Source organism: Eptatretus burgeri, chromosome 3 (assembly GCF_056783735.1).
Source record: "Eptatretus burgeri isolate ZD-2024b chromosome 3, Ebu_testis_v1, whole genome shotgun sequence".
Classification (NCBI taxonomy): Eukaryota; Metazoa; Chordata; class Myxini; order Myxiniformes; family Myxinidae; genus Eptatretus; species Eptatretus burgeri.
The window spans coordinates 145752811-145773418 of record NC_140963.1 but is presented as its reverse complement, the minus strand read 5'-3'; the positions used below and the strand labels follow the sequence as shown (position 1 = coordinate 145773418).

Here is a 20608-nt window from a genome sequence, read left to right as displayed (position 1 = left end):
ACCCCACATCATCCATCTTTTCCACACACCCATTCCACCCTACATCATCCATCTTTTCCACACACCCCTTCCACCCTACATCATCCATCTTTTCCACACACCCCTTCCACCCTACATCATCCATCTTTTCCACACACCCATTCCACCCTACATCATCCATCTTTTCCACACACCCCTTCCACCCCACATCATCCATCTTTTCCACACACCCATTCCACCCCACATTATCCATCTTTTCCACACACCCATTCCACCCCACATCATCCATCTTTTCCTCACACCCATTCCACCCCACATCATCCATCTTTTCCACACACCCATTCCACCCCACATCATCCATCTTTTCCTCACACCCATTCCACCCCACATCATCCATCTGTTCCACACACCCAGTCCACCCCACATCATCCATCTTTTCCACACACCCCTTCCACCGTACATCATCCATCTTTTCCACACACCCATTCCACCCTACATCATCCATCTTTTCCACACACCCATTCCACCCCACATCATCCATCTTTTCCACACACCCATTCCACCCCACACCATCCATATTTTCCTCAGTCCCAGTCAACTCCACATCATCCATCTTTTCCTCACACCCAGTCCAGTCTTCATCATCCATCTTTTCCTCACACCCAGTCCACCCACAATCACCATCTCTTCCTCACACCCAGTCCACCCCACATCATCCATCTTTTCCACACACCCAGTCCACCCCACATCATCCATCTTTTCCACACACCCAGTCCACCCCACATCATCCATCTTTTCCTCACACCCATTCCACCCCACATCATCCATCTTTTCCACACACCCATTCCACCCCACATCATCCATCTTTTCCTCAGACCCAGTCAACTCCACATCCTCTCGTTCACTCACGCCCGGTCCACTCCACATCCTCTAGTTCCCTCACGCCCGGTCCACTCCACATCCTCTAGTTCCCTCACGCCCGGTCCACCCCACATCCTCTCGTTCCCTCACACCCGGTCCTCTCCACATCCTCTCGTTCCCTCACGCCCGGTCCACCCCACATCCTCTCGTTCCCTCACGCCCGGTCCACCCCACATCCTCTCGTTCCCTCACACCCGGTCCACTCCACATCCTCTAGTTCCCTCACGCCCGGTCCACCCCACATCCTCTCGTTCCCTCACACCCGGTCCACCCCACTTCCTCTCGTTCCCCCACACCCGGTCCTCTCCACATCCTCTCGTTCCCTCACACCCGGTCCTCTCCACATCCTCTCGTTCCCTCACACCCGGTCCTCTCCACATCCTCTCGTTCCCTCACACCCGGTCCTCTCCACATCCTCTCGTTCCCTCACACCCGGTCCTCTCCACATCCTCTCGTTCCCTCACACCCGGTCCTCTCCACATCCTCTCGTTCCCCCACACCCGGTCCTCTCCACATCCTCTCGTTCCCTCACACCCGGTCCTCTCCACATCCTCTCGTTCCCCCACACCCGGTCCTCTCCACATCCTCTCGTTCCCTCACACCCGGTCCTCTCCACATCCTCTCGTTCCCTCACACCCGGTCCTCTCCACATCCTCTCGTTCCCTCACACCCGGTCCTCTCCACATCCTCTCGTTCCTTCACACCCGGTTCTATGTTTCTCCTGCTGCTCATCTTTTCTATACTCGTACATCTACAAGACGGTCCATTCTATGTTTTCTCCTGTTCTTGTTGCCAGCAGCTTTATTCATCCTTTGTTTTTCATTCCTAATCTTCCATGTTGATTAAGTGATGAGGTTATTTGTAGTTTAATGTGAATGTATAATAATCTGAAGCCTGGTGTTGGCTCAATGGTTCAGGTGGTGGGCTTGGGATCCTCTGGTCGTGAGTTTGAATTCCCCTCAGCTGTTTAATTAATACCAGGTGGGGTTGACTCGGCCTGTCATCCTTCTGAGGTCAGCAAAATGAGTGCCAGCATGCTGGTATCCTGGGTCGGAGTGGTGACCCGTCCAGGATTATGTTCAATAACCAAGGAGACTGCTTAGGTAGCACCAACGCGATGCACAGAGTATGGTCCTAATGGATGGATAATATTATTATTTTTATTATTATTGTTATTATTTTATCTTATTTTGTAGACACTGTCGAGGCTCGTATGAGAGCTAACACACAGAATATACAACAGTGGTGGGAGGGAAGGAAAAAGCAGTGGGGAACAGAGACATGAGATCATGTGTGGAAGGGAGAGGGATGGTGTGGGGTACACAGGGTAAACAAGATGGACACTACAGGGACTTTCAGGAAGGAAAGCAGGGAATTTGAAGGAGGTGAGTTTGGGGTGTTGTCTTTTTTTTTTTGCATACTGTGGTCGTTACGTGGTTACTGTATATACCTGTAATATATATGTATGTGTGTTTCTGTATATATGTATATATATATATATATATATATATATATATATATATATATATATATATATATATATATATATATATATATATATATGTATATATATATATATATATATATATATATATATATATATATGTATATGTATACATGTATTTGAGGAAATTCAACCCTTCGCTTTGCTGACTGGGATATTGAGGGGGGGGGGGGAGAGGAAGGAGGGAGGGTGAGAGAGGAGGGGGGAGGCACAAAGTCAAGGCATGGTTGAGCATGCCAAAAAACATGGTGGCGGCAGACCCCATTGAGAGCAGTGACCGAGGATGTTCCTGATGAAGGATATAATTAAATAAGAACGTTTATTATCTTCAAAAGGGGCGTTTTAATTAACTCAAACACCCAGTTTTCACTCTTGCACTTCCTTGAAGTTGACTTAGTCGGCTTGCAGTTTCAGTCTGCAAGGTTTCATGGTTTTGGAGTTATGGCGCATGCACACACGTACATTATTATAGATTGGAAACATTCGTCACAAATCAAGGGTTCTGGTCATCCTGCCGGTTTCCATGCAGACTTTGCCGTCAGCTTGAATCACAAGCACGTGATTTACCAAGAGGATCATGACAACGATGTCTGGTGACTGCATATTAACCATCCTGTAGCTTTCTTGGAATTCTCCCATCAAAGTCCAATGCACGTGTGAGCATGCGAGCATCAGCTGTAACACGAGTTTACGACGACTCGACTTCTGTACACTTTCAGTTGGGATGCATTTTCTAATCAGAGCACATGTGTATCCTGCCAGGAACAATTACTTCTGACTTTGGGTGCGAAGCATTGTGGGATGTTTGGGGGCATTCTCCTCGACACTGACAACCTCATGTCCTCTTTCAATGTCAGCATTCATCACCTTCTCATGGACATCTATCAGTTTCACGTTCACCTTTAAAATAATTATCGACTTCTTCCCGTTTTCTCCTTTGCCACGTATAAAGCGGTGATCCTCTGGAGAGAGAGGGATAACGTTTCCTCTCTTGATAAACGTTTACCCACTTTTGGCACATCATCACAGGATGCTCCTTCAAGTCGGCACTTTTGTGCTGCTCATCTTTTCTGTACATCAACACTCGTACATCTGCAAAACGGATGGAAACAAATTTTGAACGGCCGACGTGTCTCACGACGTGGCAACATCTATTCAGGAACCTTCATTGCCTTTCCGTGTGCTAGGTGAGGGCCCATGTGTTTGGTTTTGGTGTTGTTTGAATAAACTTGAACATTTATTTCTGACTTCTCGAACCTTTAACACGTACATCACTAATTTTGGTAATAATTTAGGTCAAAGCCCCATTTCTACGCACACGCACTCACACTTGCACTCACACACATGTTTACGCCACCATTCGAGCATGCTTCTGCAGCGCAACTGATGCGATGAATTGAATAGGAGTATCCAAAAACCTTTCAATTCACAATTTCGTGTACATCCAGCACTGCTTCCAACAGTACATATAGAATGACAGCCATTTGATCAAGATCGCCCCAATTGGATTCTGGCTAATTTTGATTTGTCACATTGTCAGGGCCTACACTTTCAAAAAATAGCAACAGTATCTTGTGGCACGTGATGTGCCACTTCCACCTTTTTAATGGCTCTGTATTTTTTTTTTTTTATCCCTCACCTCTCGACGAGGACAATGAAACGAGTTCCTTCCAACAGACCGATTTTCCGTCCATGTACTTTTCTGGCACGATATTTCAAAAACCGTCAAACAATTAGTTTTCGTATTGCAGATTTCTGTTCCTCGTGACGTTATCTAAACCTGATTAGATCACGGCTGTGATTGGCTGAACTACGTCGCCATGACAACTATCTTGGTAACGTGCCTTGTCTATGCAATATTTCAAGGACCGTTTTAAGATTTAACTTTCATATTACACAGATATATTCCTCATACCTCCCAAAAGATGAGACCTTGAGTATCAGCTCCTTGTTGAGCATAATCTGCCATCCTATCCACATTCCCAATTTTCCACACCTTTCAATATCGTGCCAAGCGTTCTCCCATCTCGCTTCCAGATGGCTGGCATTGTTGGGCAAAGCTTCAGTCAAAATTGCTGGATCATCTTCAAAAGTGCATCAACCGACCTCAGATGTGTTCCAAAAATGTGCCAGCCTTCACCGAGTGCGTTCATTGAGCGACAATTTGAATAAAAGCAGCATTTCCAGACAAAAATAACATTCCTTTCCTGTAGTCATTCTCTGTCGACGACTGCAGTATATGAGAGTACAAGTCTCATGTACTGTAGTTGAACTGTAGAATTTTTGCCTGGGTGAGGTGATCTTGCATTTTGATGTCTCATTCACCATTGTGGGAATGATTTGTAATTTATATATATATATATATATATATATATATATATATATATATATATATATATATATATATATATAATATATATATATATATAATATATATATATAATATATATTTTGAAGGTTGCATATTTGTTGATTGGATTCAACCACCAATTATTTTTGAGATCAACTTCGGCCAAAAGGTCAACAACTTCGGTGAAATTTCTCGAATCCTCAATTTTCATCCCATTGACTTGTGATTTGAAGAGGATTTACACATCAGGTCATTGATTTCAACCAGCTAATTATTTTGAAGGTCAAATTTGTTTCATGGACATCACAAGTATCGTGCCGTGCACGACATCGTTCCTGTTTCTGTCAATCGCCTCCAGGTCACAATTCTCAACCGATCGTCATGAAACTTTATCGAGCTGTGGAGGTAATTACAATTGAGAAGACTATTGATTTTTGAGGTCAAAGGCCATCTTGAGGTCAAATTTATAAAATCGTCATTTTTCATCCGATTGACTTGAAAGTTGAACGGGATTTGCAGATTGGCTCACTGAATTGGGAAACCAACTATTTTTGAGATCAAAAGGTCAAATGTCAACTTGAGGTCAAACTTCTAAAATCATTTTTCATTCAATTAACTTGAAATTTGCATATCGCATCGTTGGAATGAATAGATGTTTGGTAGTGCAGAATTTAACAATAGTAGAAAGAAGAACGGACATTGTCGAAGCTTTTCGTTTTGCAGCTCGTCAGAACACACGCATGAATATGAATACCGGATATGCAGCCGATATCAATCTTCATCTGATATATGAATACCGGATATGCAGCCGATATCAATCTTCATCTGAGATATGAATACCGGATATGTAGCCGATATCAATCTTCATCTGATATATGAATACCGGATATGCAGCCGATATCAATCTTCATCTGATATATGAATACCGGATATGCAGCCGATATCAATCTTCATCTGATATATGAATACCGGATATGCAGCCGATATCAATCTTCATCTGAGATATGAATACCGGATATGCAGCTGATATCAATCTTCATCTGAAAAATCGTCAATTTTCACCCGATTGACCTGAACTTTGATTAAGACGTTTATTAAATTTATTTTAATCTTTATTAAATGGTCAATTTGATGTGTCCATGGCAAATTTTGTTTGGGGAGTGGGGGTGTATTTTGCAAGTATCGAGCTCAGCATGATGGGTATCGTGTTGTTTTTTGTTTGTACATTTGTTTGTCTCTGTCTGTGAGCAGGATATCTCAAAAGGTTATTGACAGATTCGGATGAAAGTTGGTGGACAGATTGGGTGTGTGACGAGGATGAATTGGTTAGATTTTGGTGAAGTTCTGGATCTGGATGTAAGGGGAGAGGTCGTCAATCTCCGTCCCCACCCCCACCCCCCCTCAAAAATAGACGTTTGCTTTCATCTTTGAAGCTACCCACACAATTTCAATGAAACTTGACCACAAACTTCGTAACCCATGATGCTAACATTTTTAGTCCTATTTTCACCAAACTTTGTAGAACTTCTGAGGACCAAGGCATCCTGATATCTTGCAAATTCCATCACAAAATTACATATCAAGTACATAGTTCATTCTCAAGGTCAAAGGTCATTATGATTCCTGGATCGTTACTTTTGACTTCTTAAAAAGTATTCACCCGATTTAGATGCATATTGGAAGGAATCATCTCTGCATGATGCTTTCACAAGTTTGTTCAAACGATCAGCTCATTTACATATCTAGTGGGTCATCCACACATACCAGTGGTTCTTTGGTTATACCAGATGAGCTCAGGGGCATTGCCCATATTTTAAATTTAATCTTTTGAACCCAAACTTGTTTTCTTCCCCACCCATTGCCCTCCAGAAGTGGTTCACCTCCTTGCTAAACGAACATAACATTCCATAATGTCTCCAAGCCATTTCAAGGAATCCCAGGCGCACACCTTCTTTCATTCGAGCATTTGCTATTGTGTGTACAGGGTGGCACGTGCGTACCAGAACCAGCGGCGTCTTGATGCCGAGGCTAAAAACCTGCAAGTCCAGGCTGCACAGTTTGCCAAGCAGACAGCACAGTGGCTTTCCGTGGTGGAGAACTTCAACCAAGCCCTCAAGGTAGAGCACTAAAATACTGAAACGCTTGTGAGAAAGAGTGGGCTCCCACTGTGGTGTATAAATGTAATGAGAACTGATTTCTGAGTTTGTACTATCGGCCCACCTTGGAGGGGCTGGACTTCATATTGAAAGGTGAGGCCACTTATGAATAACTTTTAAGCTGCAAGCTGTCCTGGATGCAAGCCCATGTTAAGCCCACCCCTCCCCCTCCCATCCCAATTTTTCTTTTTTTCTTTAAATGATCAGACCTCCTCTTTGCTCTACCTCTACCCATAATCAACATCAAGTTGTTTGGACCAAGTTTGCCCAGCAAAGCAATGGTGTGACTGTCTCGCGTGTACGTGCGGCTATCGTATCCGCATGACAACATGTCATAATGTTCGGGACTACGACTCTGCCCTGTGAGTGTGTTTGTAAGAGGAGGCCCATGGGTGGTGTAGTGATCAAGTGAAAGTGTTGAGGTTTGCACACATCGTTAGTGTGGAGAAGTCTCCTTCCTACCATCATGCTCTCAGACAGTGAGTAGTCGAGTCTCCCAAATGCAGGGAAAGCCTGCACTCTGTTTAGAAATCGGCCAATCTCTACTCAGTTGTCCAGGGCTTGTGCCTTACATGAAAATCTACTGCAACACCTCCAGTGAAACCTCGTGTGCCCACGATAGCATGATTTATTCGGCAATGGAGTGAAGTTGAATAGAGCAGAAACAATTCCGGGTGCCTTCACGTTCAAAAGTTCCTCCTTCCAGCTTATCAAAGCTTGGTTTCTGGGACCAGGTCCTTTGTTATCCCACACATGTAGCGCAAAGTGGGGTTAAGCAATCAGTTCACTCTGTCCCTCACTCGATTTCTGTGATGGAGGGATGACTTAATTTCAATTGAATGTTATATTTTGAAAACTAGAACACAAATCGGAACATGAACCTGCAGTTTAGCAGTACTTTGGTTCTGAATTTGGAAAATTGTACGGAATCTCATCCCGAGCATGAGTTGGCAACTCAAGTCGGTGACTTGGACTTGTCGCATTCGAGCAGACATGTCAACAAGTCACCTGAGTCAAGTCTCAAGTCTTTGAGGACAAGTCTGAAGTCTAGTCTCAAGTCTTTGAGGGCAAGTCTGATGTCTAGTCTCAAGTCTTTGAGGGCAAGTCTCAAGGCTTTGAGGACAAGTCTGAAGTCTAGTCTCAAGTCTTTGAGGGCAAGTCTGATGTCTAGTCTCAAGTCTTTGAGGGCAAGTCTGAAGTTGAGTGTCATGTCATAATGTCATTTATATCATAGACCTTGATTATGTGTCAGCCTTTAATATGCAAAAGGTTTACATGAGTCATGAGCTGGTTGTTTATATGAGCTTGTTGCTATTTGGGTATATGAGGCCCCACGAGGAGGAGTGATGTAAGCGACATTTTTTTAATGATATGATGATGACAGGTTTGGATGATAGGGTAAGGGTTAAAATAGTGCTATATGGCATTAACTCCAAAATGGCCGATGTGTCCCTTACATCACTCCTCCTCGCGGCCCCTCATATGTACTTTGTGTAATAAATAACGTGGAAAAAATAAAAATGACAAAGTTTAATTGGTTTAATTCAAACTCGTTGACCAGACTCAGTGGTGTAATGGTTACATTTGGTGACCAAAATGGTTATAATCGGTAACAAAACTCGGTGACCAGTCTAAGTGTTTTGCGTGCCATTCATCTTGGTGATTCCACTCTGAATGTGGAAGGTTGGTGATTCAAATGTTTACAGGCAAATAAGATCACCCTCGAAATCTCCGTCATGCCACCGATAACGAAGTGACAGGGTTGCCAGATGTCCAATCGGTATCATATTTATACGATAATTCAACCTCTTGTACAATGTAAAATATATAATTGCAAATATATGATAATTCTGGCAATTCTAAAAAATAAACGATTGTACCATCAATTTTCAGTTTAAATTTCATCAAATTTTCCATAAGAAGCATGATGATGTGTGGCAGTGAAACATGGGTGATCAAAACGGAGGATGAACAGAGGTGTGAACAAAATCAAATGAGAATGGTGATGTGGATGTGTGATGTGACGCTGAAGGATAAGAAACCAAAGGTGGAATTTCGAGATAGGTTAGGTATAGAAAGCATTTGTGAGGTTATGCTTCGGAGTAGGTTCAGATGGTTTGGACATGTAGAAAGGATGGGGGTGGGTAGTTGTGTGAGGAGGTGTATAAATATCTATGTGAATGGAGGGAGAGCTCGAGGCCGTCCGAGGAAAACATGGGATGTGTTGCTGAGAGACTATCTTAGAGTTAAAGGCCGAACAAGAGGGCTAGCACAGTGTGTAGATAAATGCAATGAGTTCAGACAGTGTTTCTAAGTTGGTCCACGACAAAAAAAAACGGAATTAGAGCATAAATAAGGAGAGGATCTTTAATGATGCCTCACTCGTTGAATATAAGCTAACAATGCAAGTATGGTTGAATAAGCAAAATATGGTCAGAATCCGTTTCCTCGACAGAAAGTAACCTGAAAATGTATTTTAAATTGTTAATTTATCTTTTAAAACAAGACTTTCAAATATGCCTCTGACAATCTGGAAATGACATATTTTCTGTACTGGCTTTACTGCATTTTTTTTTTGTGACATTTCAGTCGAACTCAACCATCCACAATGTGATGTCACAGAGTGATGAAAGTTATCATGTAACAATGCATTTATCTCCTCTTTCCGAAAGTATAATTTTCCCCTTTAATATCTGACATAAGGATGTTTTGATCGTTTTATTGTAAGGTGGTGCGTAAAACTGCACAACACGCTTGTATGTTTTGATTTTTGTTTTATTTTTAAAGGCTGAAGAAATAGTTAAGGTGTTTTCATATAAACTCTCACGCATTGATGCGTTCATAAGGGGAAATACGACTACAGCAGAGGCGGTGTACGGTCAGGGAAACCCAGGAAGTAACAGGAATGACAATTTCTTGAATGACGCTACAAATCTACGATGGTCGAGGGTTGCAGATTGAAGTGTTGCTGTGCGTTGTGGTTCAGGTTGGGTTGACTCATCCTGTCATCCTTCTGAGGTCGGCAAAATGAGAACCAGCTTGCTGGAACGATCGAGCCATTTGAGTATCCTGCATCGGAGTGGCGACCCGTCCAGGATTGTGCCCAATAGCCCTGGAGACTACTTCAGCAGCACCGACGCTCTGTACAGAGTTTGGTCCCAATGGATGGATGGATACATTGTGGTGTAACGTCGGTGAAAATTTTTTTTTCACATGGTTCATGGGAATTGTACGATAATTTTTCTGAAAATACAATAATTTCGAAGTTCCAACAAATTTCCACTTTTCAAATTTGGCAACTCTGCGAAATGAAGTGAAGCGCGCATGTGCAGAGAATGGCGGCAAGTTCCGCAGTAACGCTCAGACTCGACGGTGTATTAGTAAGAACATTCACTCATACCTCAAACATGTTGAGTTGAAACATTGAATTATAATGGGATTTAAAATATAAATAGTAAATTATTTTCAGTCAGGGGCTGCATGGTTATCATATCCCGTGTATGTGCACAGGTGCAGCGAACCAGCGCTCACGGCCACCAGATCACAATACCGTTCGCCATTAAGGTTAAAGGGAGCGTCCACTCTCCAGACCACACCATGTCCATGCGGCAAGCACCAGTCTGAACCAACATAGGAAACTGCTTCATTCAAACCATGAACATACGTGCCAGGGAAAACTTATTCGGGCCCCTGATTGGTAATCCTGTGCACATCCTGACTTCGTCTCTGCATTCCACAAACTCTGCAAAGAAACATTCATCCTCTTACAGTTTTTTTTTCTTTTTCAAACGTTCGTGCTCATAATCAGACTTTTCCAAATGTTCGTGCTCATAAGCAGACTTTTCCAAACGTTCGCGCTCATAAGGCCTTAGTCACATTTGGCACAGCGGCCGTAGGGTCTACAAAATCTACGCCCACTAGCAATTATAGGGCGGCTGCAGTATTTCCACGGTCACACAATGTAGCAGTCACATATGTTTTTATTTTTCGGGTAGCTGCACGGCGTATTTAGAAATTGTGGAGACCAAAAACGTGGGGGTGCCGTACGGTCTTTGATTTGATGTCGCACGGTGACCTGAGGGCGTCCCTGCGGCGGCCATAGAATTTTCAAGGCAGATGCAAGGTAGCCTCAAGATGCCCGCAAGGCGACCGCAGGGGGACCCTAAGGCGAACGTGCGGCCAAGCGGACGGTAATGAGTGGGTATATATACCAGTTCTTCTTTTACTGAAATAAAAATATAACAGTTCGGAATATACCAGTATATATTACTGAATATACTATAATTATAATATATATAAAACTGAATATACCAGTTCGGAGTACCGTGGTGCCCTGAGAATCCGAACGCCCCATTGTTTGAACAAATTGGAATCCGAACAATTCTTTCGAGAAAATTTTGCCTCAAAAACCGAACACAACGTGGCGTTCATGTTTGTTCACGTGCGCCTCCCCCGCCTGTTCGACCCGCATCTTCGCGCTTTGTTCATTCAGTCCGTCGGTGGAAGTGCTCGTGAAAGCATCTCTCGTGTGTCGATCGCTACTTTACGTCGTGTTTTCACCTTGATTTGTGCTGTTTTTTTTTTTTTTTACTCATCTTGTGTTTTAATTAATAACAAAAAAGCAATCTTATCACGTGGTGTGACGGACTGTCGGGCAAGGATTTAATTTCACAGAAAAACTGGTTGTAATTTGGAATATCCATGATTACCTCGGCCTGATGCGTTTGATGAAAGTGATTGTGGTTCTGGGGGCATCATGTTTGATGAGCTGCCCTGGGGGCAGCGCTCTCGCAGAGGGCGTGAGCGATCGGAACCCAGGCCGGAGCACGAGCCTGTGTGAACCTTTGTATGTGGTGATTGTACCAGTTTACAAACAATACACTGCCACCGAAGGTCCATTTACTCATCTTATTTTACCTTAAACATTGGTAATTTCAGTTGAAAGTGTCTTGAAAGTGGGTTTTCTTGGGGTCCATGAACGGATTAATTCACTTTCCATTATTTCTTATTGGGAAAATAGTTTTGGAATCCGAACTTTTTGCAATCCGAACAGCCTCCTGGAACGAATTAAATTGGGATTCTGGGGGCACCACTGTATCAGCAAACACCTACACTCCGATTTCTAGCGGTAGCGCACGGTGGATGCACGGTCGACGCAGACTGCCACGGAGGCCGTACGTAGGACGCACGGCGGACGTAGGGGAACCGTGCGTCGACCCTGCGTTGCCTGCAGGTAGTCACACAGACCGCAAGGCCACCGTACTTTGAACACAGGGATGCCTTAGGACTACCCTACGGCGACCGTGGAAATAGTGCGGCCGCCATAATTTTTTGGGGGTTGGCAAAATTCATTTTTCATTGATAAGAGCCTATGGCAGCCGCATGAATAACGCAAGCCCACCGTACGCCCTACATACGGTCGACGTGGAACACATCTACGTCACAGCTTGGCTTGTCGAATTGTTACGGCCAACGTAGAAATGAAAAAGGTTATAATTCCATGGCGACCCCTACGGCCTGTAAAAGATAGCCATATGGCGTAGGGCCACCCTGAGGCCACCTCAGAAACTCTGCGGCTGCCGCACGTTTCTGTCAATTCAAGGGGGGGGGGTACGGCCGCCGTATCCTAGCCGTAGAGCAAATGTGACTTAGGCTTAAGCAGACTTTTCCAAATGTTCGCGCTCATAAGCAAACAGTTTTCTTTCAAGGCATATTGAAATAATTGCATCTCAAATTATATTTAGTGATGAAATGTAAATGTGATTTAAAAAAAAATCAAATAAAAAGTCTAAATATCGTCGGATTGTTCAGAGAACTGAATTTTAAACTTCACAATCAGCTTGTAATGTGGTCATAGATGGAGTGTCATATCTGCACTTGGTATGTCTCTACCTATCTCCAATTTCCCATAATCGGTCATGCTCAAGTAAACAGTGAGTAAACTCTCTGGAAAATCCTCTTCATCTCTTTGCTGATGACTCCACCCTCTGCCGTACCATCTGTCATCCCTCAGACCGGCATGCAGCAGCTTCTTCACTCACTGCAGATCTGGGTAAAATCACAAACTGGTCCAACACGTGGAACATGTCTTTCAATCCAAACAAATCTGACACTCTCACGTCTCTCCGAAAAGACTGTTTAGAACCCCCCCCCCCCATCGACTTTCTCAACAATCCTCTTGAAGAACTTTAATTCAAGCTTTTTGGCCTCACTGTCTGCCATGATCTTTCCCGGGAAAGCCACATTTCCAAGCTGGCCTACAAAGCCAGTCACCAACTGGGCATCCTCCGTTGTGTAAAGTCCTTCCTGGGCACACCTGAGCTCTTGACCATGGACAAAATTGTCATCCACAGCCTGATGAAGTACTGCTCTCTGCTTTGGGCTGGTGCTCCCGCCTCACCTTTCTCGGCTTCATGCAACAAGGCATTTAGGATCATTGGTATCCCCCGGGATGAAGCTAAGTCTTTGGGTCTCTCACTCTCTCACCGCAGGCAGGTCTGTGGTCTTTGTCTTCTACTGTCTCCCCCTCTGCTTTGTCTGCGATTTATCCCCCCCCCCCCATATTTCCGCAGGGTGCTCAAGGTCTGCCAGCAACCCCCTTCTGGTAAAACTACCAAAATCAAGAATCACTGCTCACATTCACTCTTTCATTCCTCTTTTTTTCCCTCACTTTTGGCAGAAACTCTTTCACTCTCTTCAATCCCACTCTTCCCTCCATGTCTTCAAAACAGCTGTTCACCACCATCTCAAATCATCCCCCATCCAAAACCTTGATCTTTTCTACCCCCGTTAATCCACCCCAACCCATTTCATTCAAAGTCCCTGTAGTGTCCATCTCGTTTACCCTGTGTACTGCCCCCCCCCAATCCTTCTCCCTCCCACAGATCTCCTCATGTCTCTGTTCCCCACTGTTTTGTGCTCCCCTCTCCCACCCCTCTCCCACCCCTCTCCCACCCCTCTTATCCCCTGCTCCCCTTGTTATACGTTCTGTGTGTTGGCTCTTATACGAGCCTTGACATTGTATATTAATAAAAAATATATTGGGTTCTTTGTACTTGAGGATCACCATGCAATGCCAAGTGAGTGCACAACCAAGTACAGGTGGCTCTGTCCTATTTGGATTTGCAATGCATTACAGCTGACGGTTTATCCATCTGCAACCCATCTCTTCCGTGCTACGTTGAGGCGGCAACTTGCGGTGATGAAAGCACTCGGCCCTTCACTCCCTCGGCTTTATTGGACGACTCCCGCCCTCATCTATGCATCTGAGTTTACTGTTTGCTTCGTTCCTTGTGTTACCCCTTACATTCAACAGAAACCTGTTACAATCACGACAAACATGCTGGCATTCGGAACTTCCATCACCCTCCTCCCTCACCCCACCACCCCCTACATTTTTTGTGTTGAAACTTTAACTGTTAATTTGTGTTCCTTAAAATGCAACAAACTCAAAAGAGACCTTTTGATCGAAAATGGTTCTCCGTAAAACTCGCATTGTAACGTCCTGGAGCATCGTTGAGAGGTTTTACTAAAAAAAATAAGGAAATGGTATTCATTGTGTTTTTTCATGCACTGCTCCCTACTTTGTTAATATCTTGTGTGTCCATTCCTGTTCCTATTTTTTTGCATTTGCTACTCTAGTATGGCCTGGACATCAGCCTCACTCGTTAAATTTTTTTCTTTGTTGAACCTGACTAGTTTATTTTATGATATTTTTTGTCCCATTATCTTTTTCTTCGTAAGCACAACTCTGTTCTCTCATCCTATTCCAATCTCCTCCACCCTCACAAAATAAGTCCTGCTTCATGGTCAAACTAGATATCTGCATTCACAAAGCAATCAGCAAGATGAGCCTTCCTCGGCCGGAGGAGGGCTTACCCTCGGTGATCGCCCATGACTTAACCATGGCCCATGGTCCAATGATGGCCATATTATTTTCAGACCACCACATGACCTTGACCTTCAAAATTTCAGGATAGGTGTAGATTAATAAAATGTGCCCCCATCGACAATCTATCCATAAAACTCAACATCATGAAAATCGGAGAAAAATTCTTCAAGTTATGCTCAAAAAGGTGTTTTTTGTTAATTAGGTCACAATCCGAAAACAGTTGTTCATCACAAGATACAAGATTGGCAGGTTTTGGTGAAATGACAACCCATTGGGCTAAAAATATACCCAGACTAAAAATTGTTCTGAGGTGAGCATCAACTTCACCATCTTGTGCAATTCCTTCCAAACCAATGTTCATTTTTAAATTTCGGCGAGGAGATTTTTCATCGTCATCGTCCTCCTTTTTTCCTCCTCCCTCTCCTCCAATTAGGAACCCATCATCGACTTTTGCACCATTGAGTTTGTTTGTGGGTTTTGTTTGAAGTTAAATGGTCTATTAATTTAATGCACCTCTTTCAATGAGTCCAAAATAAAGTACTCATTTGGAATATATATTGTGTGGAAGTTGGTTCGGTGTTTTGGAGAGGAGGTCATGCTGTGGGGTCATCATTGACTAAATATTTGACCTGTGAGAGTAAAGGCAAGGGCCTGAGATGAGGCTTTTGCTTCAGCTGGTTGCATTTCCCTTGACACACGCAGGAAATCGGGGATGTGGAGAACTGGGCCCGAAGCATCGAGGCGGACATGCAGACAATAGCCACTGCTTTGGAGTTCGCGTACAAGGGATCGAGCCAACCTCAGAGCTGAGCTATTGAGCTGGACGACGTCATCGTCGGGGTACAATGAACCTCCCCGCCCCCCCCCCCCCCAAGTTTATTCATCCGCCTTCTCACACATACTCGTTTGTTTTGTTGTTTGATTTATGATTCAGGTTTAGTGTGAAAGTTGTAAACGCTGTTAGATTGCAAAATATTCCAAAGTGCTTTGGGTTTGTGAAGTTTGTATGTCCAGAAATTCTATCAATTATATAATAATTTCTACTGATATCTCTCCTTTTAATTTGGGTTCAAAACTTGGGAGGATTATTATTGTGGATTTAAAAAGTGAAGATTATTGTATTTGCAGAGCGGAGACTATGAGGCGGATGAAGTTGCACAAGCGAAGGGTAGTGAATGAAAGGAAGAGGTGGGGGGAGGAGGGCTTCAAATGAGTGCATTGTTTATTTTTCGGAAGGAAAACATGTGACTGCATTCCAGGTTAATCTTTTTATTCAACTCAAACAACAGTTGTCAGTTTTCCAAGGATGCTGTTCTGTTCGACAAGAGGCGGCTTATAGTTTATTATCCCTTATTTCTGGCACTTTCCATTGGTACTTTTTGCCTCTGGCTTTCTTGTGCAATTCCTTCCATGCATAAAATCAATTTGATTGTTGTCTTCATATATATTTCGTCCACCTGGAATGTAGTTCCGGGGAGCTTATGGGATCGCATGTCATCAGTCCGTCCATCCGTCCACAAACACTTACAATGTCTTCTCTGAAACTCCACAGGCAATTCCAATGAAACTTGATTACAACCTTCATCACCCATGATGTACCAAAGCTTGTTCACGGCATTAAATAATAACGGGGTCTGAGGGTGTCTACAGAGGGAGTTTACCGGTGGTCCCCCCCTCCCCAAGAGAGATTTCCTTTCTTCTTAAACTACACACAATTCCGATGAAACTTGACTCCAATCTTCATCGCCCAGGATGTGCCAAATTTGTTCACAACATTAAAATAACAGAGCAATCAAAGATTGCAAACCCTTGCCAGGGCTTCTTTTGAGTGGTGTATTTTTTTTTTATAGGTTTTAGGGTAAATATAATATAGCTGCCAAACCATGTGACTCTTTTGTTCCTCATGGATAGGCAGTCATATTTGTAAAGATTTGCCTCGATCTTTTCAGCCATTTCAAAGAAGGTTAAAAAAAGGCTGCTGGATCATGTGACCGATGACATCATCAAAAAGGTTTTGTGGACAATTTTATCCTGAGATGACCCTCAAAATTTTTAAAACTGATCGGATGTAGCGTTCTCCATATCCAATGATGACGTCATAACAAAGGGACCTATGACGTCATAAAAATACCACTCATTCCCCATGAGGGGAATGCTGTACCACTTGCTGTACCACTTGATAAAAAATACCACTCATTCCCCTTGCTGTACCACTTGATCACCCATGGCTGGGAGAACACTTGTGTGAAGTTTCCTTTCGATTTGTCCAGCTGTTCTGGAAAAGAAGGTTTTTATTGGTTTTAGGGTAAATCCAATATGGTTGCCAAATAATGTGACCAATGACATCATATGTGTGAACTTTTTGTTCCGCATGGACAGGCGGTCATACGTGTAAAGTTTCACCTCAATCAGTTCAGACACTTCAGAGATTTTTAAGGGTTTTTAAATTTTTTTTTTCTTAAACAATATGGCTGCCGAAGCACGTGGCCAATTACGTCATGATTTTTTTTTCCTGTGGACCATTTAATCCCTAGATGACCCTCAAAAATTTTCATCCTGATTTGATGTAGCATTCCACATATGCAATTGTGATGTCATAAAATACTACTCATTCCCCATGAGGGGTTCTTGCTATTTGCAAGTTTCAATTTTTTCCTTGGTGCGGTTTCCGAGATACAGAGGTCCAACGTTTTTCCGCTTTTCCAATATGGCTGCCACACCACGTGACCTATGATCTCATAATTATCATTCAAGCATTCTGCATGAGAAGTCGCAGCAACGGTGAAAATTGTCTCAATCTGACGAGCGGTTGCGGACGAAAACACGAAAGTTCTGTGCGGACAAATGAACAGACAGACGAACAAACGGACCCAAATGCAATACCCTCTCCTTCGGCGAGGGTAAAAATCAGGGTAAAAGGGGATGTACCGGGGGGGGGGGGGTTGCCCCTCAAAATATGTGTTTGCTTTCTTCTCCGAAACGGCACACACAATTTTGATGAAACTTGACCACAACCTTTATCACCCTAATAAGGGCTTAAAAAAAACAGGCCTGAAGGGGTTTTATGGGGGTTGCTCCCCCCCCCCCAACAATAGGTATTTGCTTTCTTCTCCGAAACGGCTTGTTCACATGTTGCTGTCGCATCGCAGGCTGGTTACTGTTCCTTTTTTTTTATTTTATTTTTTTTTACTATCTCATCTCCAATATCGCCCTCTCTGCTCCATTAGTCCTTTGGTCCTCTCCAGAATCTTCAGGATACACATATTCTTCCAATAACCCTCTAATGCTTAAACTCACATAATCCAGGCTGACTGCACACCTCAACTACTTTGTTCCTCACTTCGGTTTATGGAGCCACCTTCTTGAGTCTGTTCTTTCCCATTGTTTCTTTCTTGGCTTCATGTAGGCAGTGCAGCACCACCTCATGTCATCCCTCATTCTGACCCATTATCTTATTACCCCCATTAACCACTCCTAACCCAACCCTCTTGCTGGTTTTAGTGTTCCCTCCACTACTTTCTCTCTTATTTTCCTGTTTGTTCATTCTGATGTGTAAAGTCCAATCTCTTTCAGGCGCTGCTCACACATCAGTCTAACTCTCCCAAGAATCGATCTAATGACTCGACGCTGAATCTTCTCTGTGGCAGCTCGGTCCTTCCTCAGATGTGATGACGAAAACTGGAAACAATATTTGAGGTGATGCTTCACGAAAGTCTCTGTTTAGATTTATAATTTATCCCTCTTCGAATACAACATAAAACCTTACAGTTACCTTTGACTGCCTCTCACTGTGCTGTCTGCTTCCCCCAAATCTCTTCTCACCCCAGATCTTTCTCACATGTCATGTGCTAAGGCACAGAGTCTCCCATGTGTCACAGACTCTCCCTTACATCATACAGTCTCCTGCACCTTACATTTCTTCATGTTAAACTACATCTGCTAATCTGTCCCAATCTATTAAAGTATTTGGCCTTTCCTGAATCTGATCACTCCCCCCTCTGCTCTCCACCTTACCTCCAAGCTTTGTGTCGTTTGAACATTGAGAAAACGGACTCTTAATCCCACTATTTGAATCAATGATGCAACTTTGGAATAACAATGATGCAAGCCCTGACCGACGACACCTTAAAAATGCACCCAAACTGCACCTTAAAAATAGGACATGGTGATTGTACATTTATATAAATAAATAAATGAATAAATGCACATTATCAGCAGTGGAGATGATAAAGTGCATCTTCTTCTCCTCTTCCTGTTGTAAGGGGTGAGGTCCAACAGCACCAAGCTTGTGTCCTGCCTTGACCATGATACTCTCCACTTGCCAGATGACCAGAGTGTTCCAAACTGATCAAGATGGTAAAGTGTACATTAATTAATAATTCAAGGTGGTATGTGCATTGCGGTCATTGTATTTTGATTTGATTCGATGTACCATACTCTTTCAGACTATTGGTGCTGCCAAAGCAATTTCTTGGCAAGGGTGAGACTGGGTGGTTTGCCATTGCCTTCTCAGCATTGCTCGTCCTTGCTCTGTCCTTTTAAATTCTGGGTATCAAGCAAGGAAGCAGCACGTACCATTTCTAAAGTCTTTAGTATGACTCGACCAAGGTTTAAACCACCAAGCTCCCAGATTCAGAGCAGACACTCGAACCATCACACCATGCGGTCATGGCAATGCATATCAAAATTAATAAATATTTCAAAGTGGTGTTTGCGGTGGGGCATGGTGAGTTGTGTATAAATATACAATTCAAAGTTCTGTGTTGGAAGTGCAGATGGTGAAGTGTAGATAAAATAAATCAGTGGCCTATGAAGGTTGTAGAATGGTAAAAAGTAGATAAACAAGCCGGTAGGCGGACATGGGTAGTCGACAACCCAATATAACCTGACGTAATGGGCCCGTTCGATGGGGAATGACCTGAGGATTAAGCACAAGAAAATTCATGATTCCAGCTTCAAGGGTTAATGCTGCAGATTGTTTTTTCGTTAAAATACCTCCACATTTAGAGGTTTTTCGGCCGTTGCTAGGCAACGGAGGGGACAATAGCAACGGTTCTTTCTCACACATAACTAGGACATACCATGAACCTACCATACCAGTTTCATGTATATCTGACTCATAGTCTCTGAGATATTACGAACTTCGTTTTTTTTTTATTGTTTTCGACCAGGGTTCATTCAAAGTCTATCTTCTCTGACAGTTTTCATAGGATCCGGCTGGAAATTTTTTTACAATATGGCTGAATGCTCGTGGTCGCTCGTGGCCCGATTTTTGATTTTCGAAAAAATATTTTTTTTATGATTTTTCTAAATTTCAGTCCCGTTGCTAGGCAACGGTGGTGTCCAAAGCAACGGTTCTCATTTGCACACAACTCGGTCATGGTATGAACCTACCAACCAAGTTTCATCGAAATCGCCATTGTATTAACTGAAATCGTCATTTTAAATACTGATAATAAGGGTAGAACAAATCTCAAAAAAAAAATTTCGACTAGATTGACAACCCAATGAACAATTGTTTGTTGTGCTGATGGTGAGGTGTTAAAATAAATAAATAAAGGTTTGTAAAAGCATCTACAATCCTGTGTTATTCTCTCCCATCAGAAGTTTAACTCCAGAATGGCTCTGATCCCAAAATAATATGATGTTCCTTATGCCCAGAAGTGATTGCATACATGTGCTGAATATGAAAGGAAAGTGTCAAGTCATTTTCAGCTCGAGGCTTTGGATGGACGGATGGATGAATTGATGGACAGGACAGGACGCAAAATGATAGGCCTGTGCCAAGCTGACGACCAGCTGGGAGC

General features: G+C 43.2%; 1 protein-coding gene across 9 annotated transcripts in view; it reads left to right on the top strand.

Annotated features, from left to right (window-relative positions):
• The window catches only part of BLOC1S1 (biogenesis of lysosomal organelles complex 1 subunit 1), an 83530-nt gene extending 63149 nt beyond the window's left edge, over nucleotides 1-20381 (top strand). For 4 of the 9 annotated variants that reach the window (XR_015056747.1, XR_015056743.1, XR_015056746.1 and 1 more), the window contains 2 exons: nucleotides 6739-6871; nucleotides 15504-17993. Coding sequence is in view for 2 of the 9 variants with exons in the window: in XM_085876097.1 (XP_085732223.1) it covers nucleotides 6739-6871; nucleotides 15504-15611 (241 nt within the window). In the remaining 7 variants the exon portion in view is untranslated. Of the gene's footprint in view, nucleotides 1-6738; nucleotides 6872-15503; nucleotides 17994-18374 lie in introns of those variants that run through there. The other 5 variants (XR_015056744.1, XM_085876097.1, XR_015056750.1 and 2 more) reach the window with 4 other exon arrangements.
• Nucleotides 20382-20608: the final 227 nt, after the last annotated feature.